At 30.5% G+C, this 17,475-nt stretch overlaps 1 protein-coding gene across 1 annotated transcript; it reads right to left on the minus strand.

Annotated features, from left to right (window-relative positions):
• Positions 1-1,270: 1,270 nt before the first annotated feature.
• LOC105627210 lies at positions 1,271-3,799 on the minus strand. Its single transcript, XM_012208500.1, has 3 exons — positions 3,622-3,799; positions 1,749-1,908; positions 1,271-1,685 (listed from the first exon to the last, which is right to left on the minus strand). Exons 1-3 carry the CDS (start codon positions 3,797-3,799, stop codon positions 1,271-1,273), a joined length of 753 nt encoding a protein of 250 aa, XP_012063890.1.
• Between the last annotated feature and the right edge of the window lie 13,676 nt (positions 3,800-17,475).

Below are 17,475 nucleotides of genomic sequence, written 5' to 3' on the forward strand. Positions count from 1 at the left end.
TAACACAATTTATGAGTAAATAAACAAATATATAAAAATAATATAATTTTAATAAATTCTAAGATAAATGGATAAAATCTTTTAATTTTATATATTATAAATGTTAATTTGATTAAAACTGTACATTTTTTCACAATTTGTTTCCACACAAACTGTACATTTCTTTCACAATTTGTTTGTGTCAAAAATGTTGCATTTTGTGAGTTAACATTTACGTAAAGTTTGTGCTACATTAGTCTAACATATTTATGTTGTTTTAAATTAGCACAAAAACTTGAGTGCACCATTTAGGACACGCGAAATATGTCAAATTCAACATGAATTTTTGTAACTATATACATATTTTTGTTTTAAATAAATAATAAGGATGTTAAATAATAATAAGGATGTTATTTACGCTCCAATTTAAAATCAGTACTATTATTTATATATTGTGCATTATTGGTTGTTTTGTAATTTATTAATATTTAATATCGTTATATGTACAAGATTTATCTTTCTCAAGATTTATCTATCTTAATATTTTATAATAAAATATCCTAGAGAATATTGAGACGTCTTATAAGACATCATAAAGACGTCCTAAAATTCATGAGACATTTTTTTGAAGTATAAAATACAATGCAAAGCTGGGAAATAGGAACTTGCAGAATAAAACGTGCGGCATATATTTCAATTGATTTCAGTTAAATTATTTTAATCATGATAAGATTGTGTCATATTATACGTATGACGTTCTCATTTCTTCGATTGTCAAGTAGAGCTTAATATATCACAGACGCAGTATTTATATTTATATTTACTTTGTATAAAATTTATATTAAGTATCCTAGAATATTTTATAATTGTGGTTATTTCAACATAGCGTTCTTATTAGATTTACATATGTAATTTAAATTTTTTGTGCAATTACCTTAATTACGTGAACATGCTATATCTACAATTATGCTTACATAATAAAAAATAACAAAGTACTTTGCCGAATGTAAACCTTGCAAAGACACGTTAAGATACAGTAAACGAAATAGTTTCTATATTATGTATGAATATTCATTAAATTTTAGAATAAAATCTTAAGACTAATAATTTCCATTCAAAATTTCCACTAGAACGTATAATGATAATTAATCTCTCCAAGAAAATAGGCTAAAACAGGCTAAATTACGAGATATTCATAATGTAAATAAGTCATTGCAAAAACTTTTTCTATTCAGTGTACATTTTGATTATCTTCTCTTGCTAAAAACAAAAATCACGCACGCTGAATAGTTTATTTATTGTCAGACGGGCGAAGCGCCATAGCTAGAACTTGCTGCATCTGTATCCTAACGTCCAGCTTCTTCTCCTCCGGTACCTGTCTGATGATTGGCAGCAACGAAAGGAGAAACATCTTGTCGTAATCATCCTCGTCGAGGGTAACGCGTTGACTGCTGTGCGAGGAGAGTATGTCATGTATTTCGTTGTCGAAGGGCGTGAAGGATGTCTCGCACAGCTGTTTTGAATAACGCGGGCACACCTTATACGAGGGTGTACCCGTCTGAAGATACTCGCGGCTACCTGTTATAGAGGTACCTGTTATAGAGGCACCGCCGTGTGTAAGGGGATCGTACTCCTCGATTACGGGATTGTCCACCTCACCCTCGCTTTCTTCCGATTTGCAAGGAAGATTGATGCTTGTGGGAATTCTAAAACAGGGTTAAATTTAGTATTATTATCGATCGTTTGTCGCTTCTGACAACAGTTGATACCTTTTGTTCTCCACTGTTGGCATGAGGAATAATAATCGATCGAAGTACATGTACTTCTTCCGTTTTCGTCCGGCAGGTCCAGATTTGTGCGATTTCTGAAGTTTCAGCTCTTTCATAAAATAATCTCGTATATTCCTCCATTTTCCGCGTAAATTTTTTTCTAAAAATGATCATGAACAGTTACAATTTTCTTTTATATATTATTCTATATATAATTTTCTTTTAAGATGTAAAATAACAAAATAATAATAATAATAATGTTCATGTATTTAGGAAATTTTTTAAAATTTTTGAAAAATTTTTTATTTTGCTTCCTAATTTCTTCATTAAAAAAAAATGAAAAATATGAAAGGATTCTACACGGTAAAAATATTTTACACTTGTTTTGATATAAGTACAAAAGTTTTGTAATACAAATTTTTTGTTGCGTAAAGTTCCTTCGTGTTCTTCACTTTTTATTTATTTTCTTGCTAAATTTATTAACATATTCGAATATTAATTTAATATGTAATTAATTTAATATATTATTTAAATATTTTGTTAAATTGATTATTGAACATTTCTTACAATTAGTTAAAATGACGTAATTTATAAATAAGTAAACAAATAATAACAAATATATATAAATTTATATATATATAAATATCTTTTTCTCCTTCAGATCTAATTTTAATAGAACCATGTTAAATTTTTAATTCAATTTAAAGGCATTTTAATAAGTAATTTATACTAAAAATTTTTTTTTAATTTTTTAACTATTTTTTCAACATGTACATTAGATTTCAAATAACGCCGATAGAACTAAATAATTTCAATGAATAATCTTCAGATTAAATATACGTTACAATACATACAGAGTCTAAAAGAAGGGTCAACAGGAGTGATAAACTGACTCATTTACACTTCATTAGTGGTGCAACTACATATCTGCACTCTAGAAGAAATATTTTGCCATGAAACTTGTTTTGGTTTATATTTTACGAAATCTATTAAAGCCGAATTTTGCAATTTTGCTGTTAAAAACATTATAATAAATAAATGATATAGCTTTTTATTTATAATACAGAAATTCATGTTTTTATGATTATATTTTATCTTCTAGAATATTACGTCACATGAGATTTTTTTGGTTTTCTTTTTTTTGAAGCTATGAAGACACAAAGTGTCTTTTTGCAAATTAATTCTTGAAAAGTTATAATAAATAAAATTATATGCACTATAGTATCAGGAAATACCAAAATGAATTTTTATTTTGCTTTTTTTCTTCAAAAAAATCTGTATGAGCCTTCAGGTGATCTTCTTTATCACGAATAGGTTGAAACGTTATATTCATATTATTTATATATTCATAATATTTTAATCATAATTTCAGCATAAAGAAATTCGTCTCCGTCTTCATAAGGCTTTTTTTTTAACTGAACTTCTTGCACGGTTCACCTTTTCTTTTTTCTTTCCAACGGAAAAAACGAGAAGGATGAATTGTGTAAGAACTTTAGCTAAAAAGAATAAACCTATTGTCTATCCTGTCGATCCTCAAAGTAAAAATTTAGTAAAACTAATAACACTATATAACAACGCCATCTAATTAATATATTAAAACCGCACTGCGTTTTCCCTAATTCTCTCCATTTTCTTTATCAAAACTCAAGATCACGTGGAGACGTCTTTGTCCAAACCTTTACTATTTAGATCATCTTTTTTTAATCTTTTTTAAAAATCTTTTCAATGAAATAGCTCTATTAATTCGATCGCGCGGAAAATACCGATTCGCGACAGTTCTAAGTTTCTGGATTTTTGCAGCAATTCGGTGTTTCGGCGGTTAAAGGAATCCGGATCGATAAATCGTGGTGCAGCCATGCCAATTGCCATATACCTTCGACGTTTCTCTCCTCGTCCGTCAAGCGCGCCCAATTCGGTACCATCACCTGGCAGACCTCGTCCCACGCGGTCATCTTGGCGTTACGGTCGTTGTACTCGCCGCGATTCACATCGTAGATCGCCGGCCGCCTTTCTATTTCCTCGATGAACCTCTCTGTGTCGAACATGTTCATAGAGCCACCAAAAAATTTTCTTTTCTTCAATTATATTCGCTCGTGACTGTTCTTCCGCTTCGCAATTCGATTTTGCACCTCGTGCAGATATAACTTCGATTCGATAGTACTTTCCAAAATATCTCGAAATCAAAGATCAATATAATCCCTATATCGAACGAAAGTCTTTTAATGAGTCTCAGATAAAGACAGTGGCAAAATAATTCGAATTCTTCGCGGATAGTTCAAACTTTCGAAAAAGAGATCAAGATCGACAGTGGAGCATCACCGATTCCTTCCAGCCACAAAGACCACGATGGTCACCGGGTTTGATTATTGTTAATCGATAATAATACGCGAAAGTGAATTTATCAAAATTAGCAAACGGAATAGCCGCTGTCGTGTTGCTCGTCCAGCGTTATCGTGTCGCGTCGTCGGCAGCGGCTTGCGCGTCACTGCGGAGAAACCGTTGCACGGCCAGCACGGCTTCGGGTATCATGGCGGCCCGGCGGCAAACGTGCGGTTGCGGTTGCGGAGCGGAATCTATGCCGCTCGCGACGTTGCCAGACCGGCGCTGGTCGGCGAGGCCGTTGAGGGCCGTGGTCGTGGGTCGAGTCGAGAGCAGGTCGAAAGAACGACGGAATCGCGTCGCCGCGCCGCGCGTGTACACATATACGTGCGTACGCACGCATACGCACACGCACACGGTCGCACAAGGCGTATGTTCGCGCGCAGAAATTCACGTCTCGAAAGTGCACCGGGCATCGCGCGTCAACAGATAAAAAGGATTGTTTTTTACGTTTCCACAAAATATGTTTGGTTGTACATGCTAAATCAAATCGAAAATATTGAATAGCTTCTCATAATTACTAGTTATTAGTTGATAGTGACGACTCGTTTATTTCGAGACTCGAGTAACTCGTATCCATTTTAGTGAAACATCAAATTTGGATTCGAATATTTTCTGAACCAGTCGAATAATTTCGAATATCAGATTAGAGATACAATCTAGATTTGACTAAATTAAAATCTTAGTATTCGAGTAACGGATGATTTAATATACAGGATGTCCTAAAATAATCGCCAAATATTTCATGGATAAGTAGAGTGAATTAAACTGAGTCAAAAAATCCTCTACCATTTTGCAATTTTCGTAATAATTAACAAGATATTAATTATTAAAAATTTCTGAAAATTAGTCTTTAATAATTTTTTATTCAAATATTATACAGAAAACTCTAAAAATTTTTTTAGAATTTTTCATCAACTTTTTAGTACATTTTCTTATTTATATAAATATGAAAAATAGTACTAAAATTCTGAAAAAATTATAAAAAAATTCTTAGAATTTTATAAGAAAAGAAGAAAATAATTTTTATCTCTTACAGTTTTTCTGTAAAGTTGATAGTATTAGGTATGGGAAAAATGATTGAAGACCAATTTTCGGCAATTTTTAGTAATTAATATCTTGTTAACTATTTAAAATATAAAATGATAGAGGATTTTTCGACTTAATTTAGTCCACTCTACCTGCCTATGAAATATTTGGCGATTATTTTGGGACATCCTGTATGTAAACTCCAATCAAACAAGATTAAAAAAATAGCGACCTTTGAGTTTTATTCGCTTTGTTAAAAAATAAACTTCGTTTTTAGAATACTTTATAATTTTAGGGCAACTGTGCAATACATATAGCTGGTTTCATTGTTTCATTTCTCTGTCATAAAACAGAACTCATAAAAGTACTACATCAGCACATAAAATCATAAAATCTAGAATAGTTTTTAGAAAAAATGAACAGAAATAAATATTTATTTATCTGTCAAAAACATTTATTAGAATTATATCAATACAAAGAACATAAGTTATAAATTTTATTAATAATATTCTATCACTTTTTTAAACAAAATTAAAATTTCATTTAGAAAATATAACAAGCATTTTTGTTATTATTTTCGGAGTTGACAGAAAGAGTCCAGTTTTGAAACGCACACCAATTTAATTCACCAAGTTAATTCGAAAATGCGAGTACCAGTAATAAGTACTCGCACAATATTCGAAACTCGAGTTGATCGCGATCGATTCTTGAGTTGCTCAAGTACCTTTCAGAATCGAATTTGAGTCCAGGATTCGAGTCGCATCACTACATAATTGTTACTTTATAATTGCTTGCACTTTTTGTACTTATCATTTCGCATTCTTTCTTTTCAACGCCCGAATATATTTGTCTCATTTTAAGTGTAAAAATTTTTGGGAATTTCGAGCAATGCGAACAGACCTAAAGCTTTCGAAAGACTACCAGATTTCTATTTTTTGTGGTAAAAAAAACTATTTTTTCACAATTTTTATTTTTTTTGCCAGCGCATGCCTGTTCATTTAATTGCCAAATAAAATCGATAAAATCAAATAAATAAAAAGATATCAATATAATCGATGCTGGATTTTGATGCCTATTTTATATAAATTTTAAATATATCTTCCAATAACATCAACTGTATAGTGATAATGTGTATCAGTTATTTGAAAGAAACGCAATCCTAAATTAAAATTGAAATAATAATACACAAGTTAAATTGATCATCAATTTAATAATGATGCTAATAAACATCTTAAAATCGGAAACACAGTTTCTTGAAGCATAATTTCTTGAAGTTAAATACTAGTCGTAATAGAATCATTAATAGCTTTTTAGAATCTCTCGGACTTCCATTTGCGGCGGCAACCTAATAAAAGAAGCATTCGCCAGTAATTACTATTAGACGTTTATAAGTATACAATTTAATATGAATTAAGAGTTCTATATTTCATTTTAGAATAATGATCCGTTAAATGTACATCTCGCAATTTTTCGGTAAAAGCGAAACAAGTGCAAAAAAATTCCAACTATACAAGTAACATTAATGTAAGTGTTTCGCGAATAGCAATAGCAGCAGAGATTAACAAAGTTAATAAAACGATCCAAATCTAATTACAAGTTGAGTGAAGAGTTTAGCTAGAAAGCAAAGTTTGAGACATACGTAGACAATACAAGAAAAAAAAGAGTTAAAAAAGAAAGAAAAGAAAATGCTTTAAGTCTTAAATTTTTTTTCTTCCTAATATTTTAACTTTTTTTCTTGTATTATTATTTTAAAATTTAAGCTAACAGCGAAACAGATATCTTGGATGTGGATACTTTACTAAATGAATGAAGTAACGATGAAGTGAGTGTATTGAAATAAGAGGAGGACACTTCATCCCAGCAGGGAGTTTCAAAAATAAAAGACGATGACCACGAAAGACATATTTCGGTACTGTGGTAGAGCGAATGAACATAAAGATATTATATCTCGTCGGTGTTTTCAATGAGATTTTAAGTTGTAAAACTTTCTAAGCATTAGGCTGCACTAAAATTCTCTTTCTCGTTTTTAACAAATATCAAATACATATATGTATCTTACTTCGTTTCAAAAGTGTACACTAGTTCAGTTATAGAAAACAGATCTATAGACGATTATTTTTTCACATTCGATTGTAATTGGTCAATTTTTTATAGCTTAAGGCTTAAGCTTTACTCCTTAAAATTTTATTATAGACTCCGCGTGTTCATGCGTGTGATCGGTCTTGCCGTTTCTCTTGCGAATAATATAAAGATGCAAGGAACCAAATAAGTATCCTCATGCCTCTTCCCGAGATGTTTTCCAAGCAAAACAAAATGTCCTCGACGTCAAAATGATTGTTTATAGAATTATTTGTTTTTTTCATTTATAAATAAATAGAGAAAGAAGTTTCATCTTATTTCTTATTAATTGCTTCTTTTATTCATTTTGTAGATTAGATGAAAAATATTAACAAAACAAAGAATTTAATCGGATCCAAACACACCTTTCTGATTGTATTCTGAAAATTATCGTTAAAGGGTTAAAAGTAGAATTACTTTTGATAACTTCAATATGAGTTTTGAAAAATGTATTTGTGCAAATAGAAAATAACGAAAATATATTCGTAAATATATTTATATATTTTTTTATAACAATATATTTGTTATAATTAAATCAAATTAAACAAGAGAAATCCTATATTCGGTCAAAGTGGAAATTAAAGGGTCTCTTTCATCAACCTCGATTAAGTTAACCGATGGTTACACGACACTCTTCGTCTTTTTAATCTTTAGAACTAGAAAAAGATAAAGATAAAATTGAACCGAGATTAAAGTTAATCTGCGTTGGTGAAAACAGACCTTAGACCTAGTGTCATACCTAGTTTAACTCATGGTTAACTTTTAACTGAGGTTTAACTTTTAACTTATTTTAAGTAATAATGAATAATAATGAATTGTGAAACTGAACTTAAATGAGCCCTATGTAACCGTCGGTTAATTTAACCGAGGTTGATGAAAGAGAGACCCTAAATGCTTAAATATTTCTGTGTGAATTTATATACATAACTGATTCTACAAACCGCGCGTCGAAATATTTTTTGTAATCATGAACAAAAAGAATAATATATCATATTGATTGACAAGCAAATTTAATAATTTTTTATATCAATAAATATTTTTAATACTAATAATCTGATATTAATGAGAATCTTAATTCTGCGAATAATTTATTATTAGCATTTATTATTAGTGTATAATTCGTTATTATTAACTATATTAAATTAATTAATAATTATATATTTTTTATTCTTCGATACAGTCTTCGAAGAACCAAAATTATACAATTATTATTTCAATATTCGAAGAATTTTAATATTGAAGTTTCAAATCTTTAAAATTCGAACGTTGAAACAAATCACCAAGCCAGTTAAAAGTTACTTTTCAATGAGTCATTTTAACGTCATTTCTACGTTATCGCGACGGTTCGGCTTGGTTTTCTTCAGGAGGAATTAAATGTCGTCATCGTCGATGTATCGGTGAACGCGCGTTCCAGCCGGTTCGCACCGAAAGATACACCCTTCGACGCGGCGAATGCGGAATTCGCGCCGCCGCGACGTTGCCAAGCCATCGTCGTTGGTGTCGGAATTCACGTGTTGCTACGCGACATCGTCGCCGTGTCCGAACGTTACGGCAACGTCGACGCGTTTCCACCGCACCGTTATCGACCGCGGCAGGCGTTGCGGATCGCGGCCGAAATCGACGCCACCGCGATCAGCAGCGCGTCATAGTTTCAACGTCCTCCATATCCGCATCATTAAAACATTTCACATATTTCGATCGCTAAATTTTTTTATTTATTGAAAGAAAATCATTTGAATTGTCCGTTTAAAAATCGCTTAGAAGATTAGATTAATCAAAGCAATATTTTCAACAACGATGCGATATTTATACAGTTAAAAAAATAGAATGCATTGTATAGAATAAGATGTAAACTGAACTCTTCGCTGGCTAAATTAGATTTTTAACATCAAGGATAGGTTGTTCTATTTTCGGATAAACTATGTGATATTGTAATTTATCTACTGGATAAACAAACGAATAAAAGAATAAGAGTATAAGAGAGTAAGAGAGTAAGACAATGAGCTGAAGTTTACCGAAAGATACAATCCAGTTTAAAGTATCAACGTTTTTTACTCACTAAAAGAGAGTTGAACAAATAAATTACTATAAAATAAAAAAATTAATGAAAAATCGAACATTTCGTCAGTATAAAGGATAATTATTGAAAGATCAAACAATTTTATATTCCTATTTGTACACAAGAAATGTAATATTATTCTGAAAAATAGAAATGTCAATAAAATAATCAATTACGATATGAATTTGGATCAATAAAAATAAATCTAATTAACAATAAGAGAAATCCTAATTCGATCAAAGCAGACTTTAGTGGTTAGATATTTCTGTTATGAATATTTTATATCTGATTCTGCAATAATAATAACAACCAGAATAACAACAACAACAATAACAACAACAACAGTAATAACAATATAATAATAACCAATATAATAAACCAATATAACCAATATAATAACCATAATAAAATAATAATAATTCGGTACTTCACACAAAACACAGTCGATTGTAATCGATATTTTGATTGTAAATTTGATAGATAAATTTGAATTTGTAAAAAATAAATAAAAAAACTTAATACGACTTCTAATAAAAGCTTATTAAAGCTTTCACAAATATGCAAATTTTTTTTCAGATTTTCATGCAGTTTGGAACAATTTTACAAAAATTTGAACTTTAAAGATTCAGATTATTGATGAAAAATTTCTCATGATCGATGAAGGGATATAAAAAATAAACAATATGAGTAAATAAAGATACGGAAATAAATTGTTTCTGCAAAAGTTCTCTTTTATCGGAAAGCTAGACAAGTTGTAGATTCGTCCTGATGTGAAATTTCACGTGCGAACGAATGTATCGTCGTGACAAATGGGACTTCCGCGCGCACGAATGTATGAATCAAAATATAAATAATACAACACGACACATTCACATGCGTAAGTAGGACTTTGAGCGCAATTACGAGGATTACAAGGGATTGTAAGTGCCCATTAGCCGCTTATTCGAACGCAAGAACGATTCGCCGTTAAGTCGCGCGCATTGATCCACCGACCAATGGGATGCAGGCATTTGTATCGTCCGATGTACGTCTCGCATCACGCATGTCAAGTTTGAGGAGATAGCACACCTTCGACTTTGCACCGTTCTTGAACTTCGAATTAGTCCGTATATCCGCTTAGCGCCATATTCAGGAAAATGCTTAAGTTATTAATGTCCATAATAACAACATAGATTAATTAATAAGAAGAAAGTTAGGAATCGATGCGGTAAACAATGCATAAATTAACAATGCATAAATTTATAATGTAATAAATCATTTTTTAATAGTTAATAATGACTTTAACTTGTGTATGTTGTTTAACTATTAAAACGTTTTTTATTATTACAATTTATTATCATTGTTTATTCATTGTCGATTCTTAACCTTCTAATTCTTTTTAACTATCAATCTGTTTTTATTGAATTTTGGAAATCCTATTATTGTGTTTATTATTATGGTACTAATATTATTGAGCGATTTTCGTGTTGACTTCGTGAACTTTCTTACCGCGCAATGCAGATTTTGTCGCAGATAGAGATCCTATAAATAGAGCCTGTCCTCAAATAATTTTATCAAAATTCGGAAAAATAAATATATCCAAAACACATAATCATAATAAAATTAAGATAACATCAAGTCCCACACAGCACAGATCATTGTAACAATATTGCAACAATATTGGAGCAATGTTGCTGTGAGCTTCTATGCTGTATAAGATAAAAATAAATTTTAGAAAAAATTATAGTGATATCATTCGATTTATTTTTGACGATGATTTTGATGAATTCTTCATATGTTTTTAAATGACTTTAACTAAGAAATCATTCAAAAATTCATCACGAAATTCATCATCGTTAAAATTGTATCGAATATCATTACGGTTTTTCCTAAAGTCTTTTAATTTAATTTCTTATTATAATTTATGTTCTGATATAATTTATATTCTTAATTCTGTCTTCTTCTATAGGATACTATCTCACTCTGATTTATATATCATTTATATTGTCTCATTTTATTAATGTTAATTCAGATCACAGATAATTACAAAATCGATGAGACTTAACATTTGATTAATCAACTTTTAATCGTTTTGTTCTAATGGATCGAATTCTAATCTTCAATTCGCTATTTTTAATTTCTAATCTGAATCTGATATAAGCTTAGCGATTATTGCGTTAAACATACGACTTACATGCCGGCATTGATTTTGTAAACGCAATGTATCCGTTCCTTAGGAAAGTCGTTCGTTTATGAAAAATATGCAGTGTTTACGAAAAAAGAAATTATTTATACAAGCGAATAGAAATCGGTCTTCTTTGAATAATTTGTATGTTGGATGTTTTTTTAATTCAAGTATTTAAAATATCTCTTGTTGATTTATTTTCATTTATTTCTTTAAAGCCTTATTATTCCAGATAGATATTAAAATATCTCTATTGTTTTAAATGACAAAACATCAAAGGGAAAAATTATTTCAAAAGGGCAAATATTATGAGATAAACAACATCTTCTTTCTTAAGCTCATATTTATTGTGATTTCAAGATTATGAATTTAAATTAAAAAATGAAATTATGATTTTTTTTACGCAATGTGATTCTCTTAATTATTCTGCATAAAAATACTAAGATAAAATTGTAAAAAAAATCGATAATGTATGACGTGTATGTCATTTATGAAATATTTCCTACTTTATTTTCACACAAATTTTAATATGAAATATAAAATTTCTCGTAAATTACTCATATTTTTATTATTTTAATATTTTTATACATAGAATAATGAAATAAGTCAATTGGTGTATACGTTGGTGTCAAATACACACGTACAATTCTTAAAAAAAAAAAAATAATATATATATATATATATGTATACATATACTTGCATAATTTTTTTAAAAAAGTTATGTTTTCTTTATTAAAAATAAACGCAGTTCATTTTTTAAATAATTCAATCTTTCTTTTTTGATATTTCATATCATTAAAAACAGAGGTACTTTAAGTGCCCGAATTAGAAGAAACATCCTGTATATTTATGAATGGTTTCGAACTTAAGTTCCAAAAGCCAGGAATTATTAAATATCATTAGTCTTAATAAGCAGTTTGTAAAACTTAATTTATAAAATATTTAAAATATTTAAAATATTTATTTTTACATCAGTATTTGTTGAATGGTTTTTATGTGCAATTTTGGACAAAATTGTCTAAAAATTATAGCTAGGATATTTACGATTCTTCCGATTATCATCAACATTATATACTGAAATAATAATAAATCACTGTAATAATCAATGTATATGCGTAATCAATATAATAATTACAGTAACTTTATATATAATTTATTTGTTCTAAATTCATTCTAAAAGTAAACGTAAAATGTCTAATTAACTTGACAAAGCATTCGTGTCCGCCAATTTTATCTTCCAATGCGTCATGCGCGCGAGTACACGTAAGAAGAATAAATGAAGATTCGGCGTTTCGCAAGAGACGACATGAGACACACGAGAGGACGAGAAGTTGCGCAAGCATGAAGCAGGATGCAGGATGTAAAACTCACAGAGTGTCTATTCTGCGAATAGATTCTGAGGAGGGGGTAGCTTTCCGAGTGAGAGCGAGATGGGGAAGTTTCGTACTCGATCGGTGGAAGGGCGAAAAGGATCGAAAGGGAGCAACGAGCATGGAACCAAGGGAGACGGAGCAAGTTAACGAGCGATAAGAGGAGGGAGGAAAGGGCGGCTCGAGCAGGAGGAAGGAGAAAGTGCAGTGAGAGGGAACGCGACCCCTAATATCAATAGCGGAACAAGTGAGTCTCGGGTGGGACGAGGAAGGAAAGATAAAGAGACGGAGAGAGGCAGAGAGAGAGAGAGGGAGAGAGAGGGAGAGAGAGTGAGAGAGAGAGAGAGAGAGAACGGTGTGAGACCAACGGGGGAGACGGTTTTTTGTGCTCGCGGCACTCCTCATCCAGTCATCCTGACGTTACTGTTCAGTTCTTGTAACTGTGTCGATCGATCAGGAGGTGTACAGTAATCTCCCGACAATATATCGATTAACAATCAACCCCGGTCGCCGCCAATCTCTTGATCACTCTTTTTATCCTCCACGTGTCACGTCCGGTCGAGCACCATGTCGAGCGAATTTCTCGGGAAACGTTACAAGCTCTTCAGCAGCGAGAATTTCGACGAGTTCATGAAGGCGCTCGGTATGTACGTAGTCGGAACGAACGCCGGCCGCTCTTGGCACCGCTTCGGCAGTTCAAAGTGCGTCGGAAATATTAATTTAGAATGCGCGCGTGATTGGCTTGGAAAAAATTCAACGTAAGAGAATCGGAAGTAATTAGTCCTTTCACAGTAAATCAAATGAATATTTCTCAAATGAATATTCTTACAATAATCACTATTTTTGATCTGAGAGTCCTGAAATCATCTCGATTCGTTCCACGATTTTTACCTGATTACGTGTCGCTTTTTCCTTTTCAGATCCTACTGAGTGATTCACTCAAGTGAGTGATTAATTTAAGTTTAATACATAATTCAAATTTTTCTTATTAAAATTTTAATGGCTTTAATATTTAATAAGATTATTTAACATTGAAATTAATTTCTTTTACATAAAAATAGTGTTAGTTTAGTTATTTTACACTTTACGACTTACGACTTATAAAATCGAAGAGATTAAGAAATAAAAATAATAGTTTTGTAGGTCCAAGAATAAATCGAATAGGTATAAGTAATATAAGCTTCCAGTTTGTTCATGCATAAATCATTTATTTATAAGGCGATAAGATATAATTTGCAAATTAATATCTTTTCATCTTGTAAATATTAATTTACGCGCTAATAATCATGAAAATATTGTACTTATTACAAAGTAAAATAAAAAATATTCCTAATTATATAGGTGAATTTTCACCCAGAGTAATGTAAATGTAAAAAAATATGAGCATTAATCGACTTTTAACTCAAATTCGATTTGACTAGAATAATAATCAATATTCGAATTAAGAAAATACGTAATCATGATGTAATCAGAAAATATTTATGTAAATACATATAACTGTTGGTTTCATCAGAAGTTTTAAAAAGTTTTAAAACCGCAGTTGATAATTTTTTCTGTCATGTGTCTCTGAATATTCTCAATCATTGTTAAAAACTACATTCCCATAAAAAATTCTTTTTTACTTCATGCAATTAGTTTTTTTATTTCGGATTTAGTTTATCATTTAAATATCGAACGTTGCGATATTAATATTTAACAAGTTTTTATAATTCTTCGCGGTTTTCCCTTGTATTGCCACTTCGTGTTTAATATTAATCACGAATAAGTTTATTTAGTAATCGCCATATTATGTAATCTTAAACGATAAAAGTGCACGGTTCAATTTATAATTCTCATCAGATTGCATCAGATGATATTTTCATACATATGTATGTTAATATATCATTTATGCATATCGTTCATTTGTTACAACACAACTCAGAAAATAAAAAGTTTTCCAAAAAATTTGAATGCTTTAAATTATTACAATTGTATGTAAATTTTAAAAGGCAGTTTTAGTATCAAAATTGATTGCTGAAAAATGTTCTTTCTTTTTTTTATATTGTTTCCATATTTTTCTGCAATTAACTTAAAAATGATAATCTTTTATTTATGTATATATGTATATTTTGAATCTTCAAATATTTTTCATATTATACACAGCATTTAAAATTAGAAGAATTCTATTAGTATCACATTCTAGAAATAAATTTTGGCACAAGGTGTAAAATTCTATTATAATCTCATATATTACAATACTCTAAGAATCTCTAAACCCATCATTACAAATTATAGGAAAGAGAAAGAGAGAAATTGAGGAATTGCTAAGAATATTATATAGAAGAATGACAGGTCTATAAACATAAAAAGAATCGAGCAATGTATCGTGCATTGTAAATTGCTCTTTTACAAAATAACGAATGATTACATATTACAACAGATTGTATTATTACCGTGAGATCTGTCGTCAGCTTCGTTTGTGCGTCATGTACAAATGGTCGCTTGGTTAGGATCGACACATCGGCAATTTTACGTGTATGGAACATGAACAAGCGCACGTGGTTAGTATGTGGAAGATGCGCATGAAAAGTCAATATCAGAGGAGCTATCGGAAGACACCTTATTTACGGAACTTTACGTGTTTCATAAAGTAGAAATAATATCGATAAGAGAATAATACCAGTTTTGACAAATATTTGAGAAAAAGAATCTCATAGTTCAGTGACTAGAGAAACATGTATTAAGCCTTATGCACAATAAAAACAATAAACGCAAACAATAGACAAAGAAAATAAAATCTAATCTACGTGCTCTGTATCCTGTTTCTTGTTTTTTATTACTTGTTGCCTTTTTACCTCTTATTCAGTTGTTTCGTTTTCTATCGATAAAAATTAAACTTCGGAAAAAAAACGTGATTTGTTGATAAAATGTTCGCAAAAAAGGAAAAAGTGAAAGATAAAAAACGAGACGCAAAGAACATATTATAGAGTAGTCTTAAAACTTGAGACACAATTGAAAAACACAATAGGAACAGATAATAGGAACAAGAAGTAACAGATTTCAATCTGTTAGAAACTGTATATTTTTATATTTTATATTTTTATGAATTTCTGACAGATTAAAAGCTATTACTTTGTGTTTCTATAATATTACTTATGCTTTTTAATTGTGTATCAGGCTTTATATAGATCTGACAATCAAGATTTTAACCTTAATTATTGATACACATGATTTCCTATAAGTTGAAATCTTTTGTTTATTGATACATAGTTTATCACAGGTTGAAATCTTATTATCTGTGGTATTCTTTCTCTGTTTCTATTGCTTTTCATTGTTTATCATAGATTGAAATCTGAAACACAATTGAAAAGTATAGACAGAAACAGAGAATAATAGATTTCAATCAGAAATAGTGATATATAATATATACCTATCAGAAATATTTTGGTATAGCATATGGTATTCTGATAAGTTGAAATCTATTATTCTCTATTTCTATTGCTTGTATTCTAATGTTTTTATTTGTATCTTAGGCACAATGAAAAATACAGAACAGCAGGAAGAGAGAGAGGGGGGGAGAGGGGAGGGGGAGAATGAATTTGTTTTTCAATTGTATCCCAAACCTATAATATATAGGGCCTTATAGAATAGATACATAATAAATTTCTTTTTTCTAAGAATTTTCTAGGGAATTATTCTATTTTTCTAGGAATTTCTTTTTTCTAGGAATTATTCTATTTTTTTTTTCTAGAAAATAATAGAAATTTAAGGAATAATTAAACAATTTCGATTAAAATCTATGCTAAACGGTTCTAAATACGTGCTTTTATAATTTCGTTACATTTCAATCTATTTTAAATCTGTGAACAACCATTTAAAAGTATGTTAAAAAAAATGTAAAGATGTATGTAGGTATGTTTCCGCCTACTGCATACTACCATCGCAGTTTTAATCAGTTAATTAGTCGCTAAAGTCATTTGTACATCAGCGAGATACCAATGGAACCCAGGACATTAATCAATTTTAATACTTTAAATTATACCCCCTTACCTCTCTGTGCAACGACCTGACCTCGATCTTAATTCCGGACTATGTGCTGCGGACCGCTTGATTGCAGTCTAATTTAACACTTGAATTAATTCATCAACACAGAATTAACAAATCCGTAATTGACAGTCGAATCACGCGAATACGCGTCCGGTATTCGTATCGAAAATTCAGCTTATCAATCACGTACCTTTTTACAATGTTGGAAATCGTATTAGGATGCATTCACACCTTGATAGAAAAGTAGAAAACAGAAATGCAGCAGCTAATCAACTCACGCTGATAGTTGATTGACGTAATTTCTTCTTTCTGTACTGTTACTATCACCTGATAGTAAGCAGTACAGAAAACTGAAATTGTGTCGACTATCAGCTATGAGTTGATTGGCTGCTGCATTTCTAGTTTCTGCTTTTTTGTCAAGGTGAAAACGCGCCCTTAGATTTTTGGAAGCAGACACACCTTTGGATACAAACATTCGTTCCTTTTTGTTTAAATTAATATTAAGGAGAAGGAAACTCTGTTATATTGGTTTCGATACTGATTTTAATCACTTATCTGATGTTTATTGACTTTAGATAATTG

This window comes from Atta cephalotes (genome assembly GCF_000143395.1).
Source record: "Atta cephalotes unplaced genomic scaffold scaffold00001, whole genome shotgun sequence".
Classification (NCBI taxonomy): Eukaryota; Metazoa; Arthropoda; class Insecta; order Hymenoptera; family Formicidae; genus Atta; species Atta cephalotes.

Bases quoted from the DNA above. Each gene is read 5' to 3' on its own strand.
- LOC105627210 (XM_012208500.1), bottom strand. From the start codon at position 3,799: ATGAACATGTTCGACACAGAGAGGTTCATCGAGGAAATAGAAAGGCGG. The intron at 1,909-3,621 runs GTATATGGCAAT...GATCATTTTTAG, and splicing joins CGAGGAGAGAAACGTCGAAG to AAAAAAATTTACGCGGAAAA. The intron at 1,686-1,748 runs GTATCAACTGTT...ACCCTGTTTTAG, and splicing joins CCAACAGTGGAGAACAAAAG to AATTCCCACAAGCATCAATC.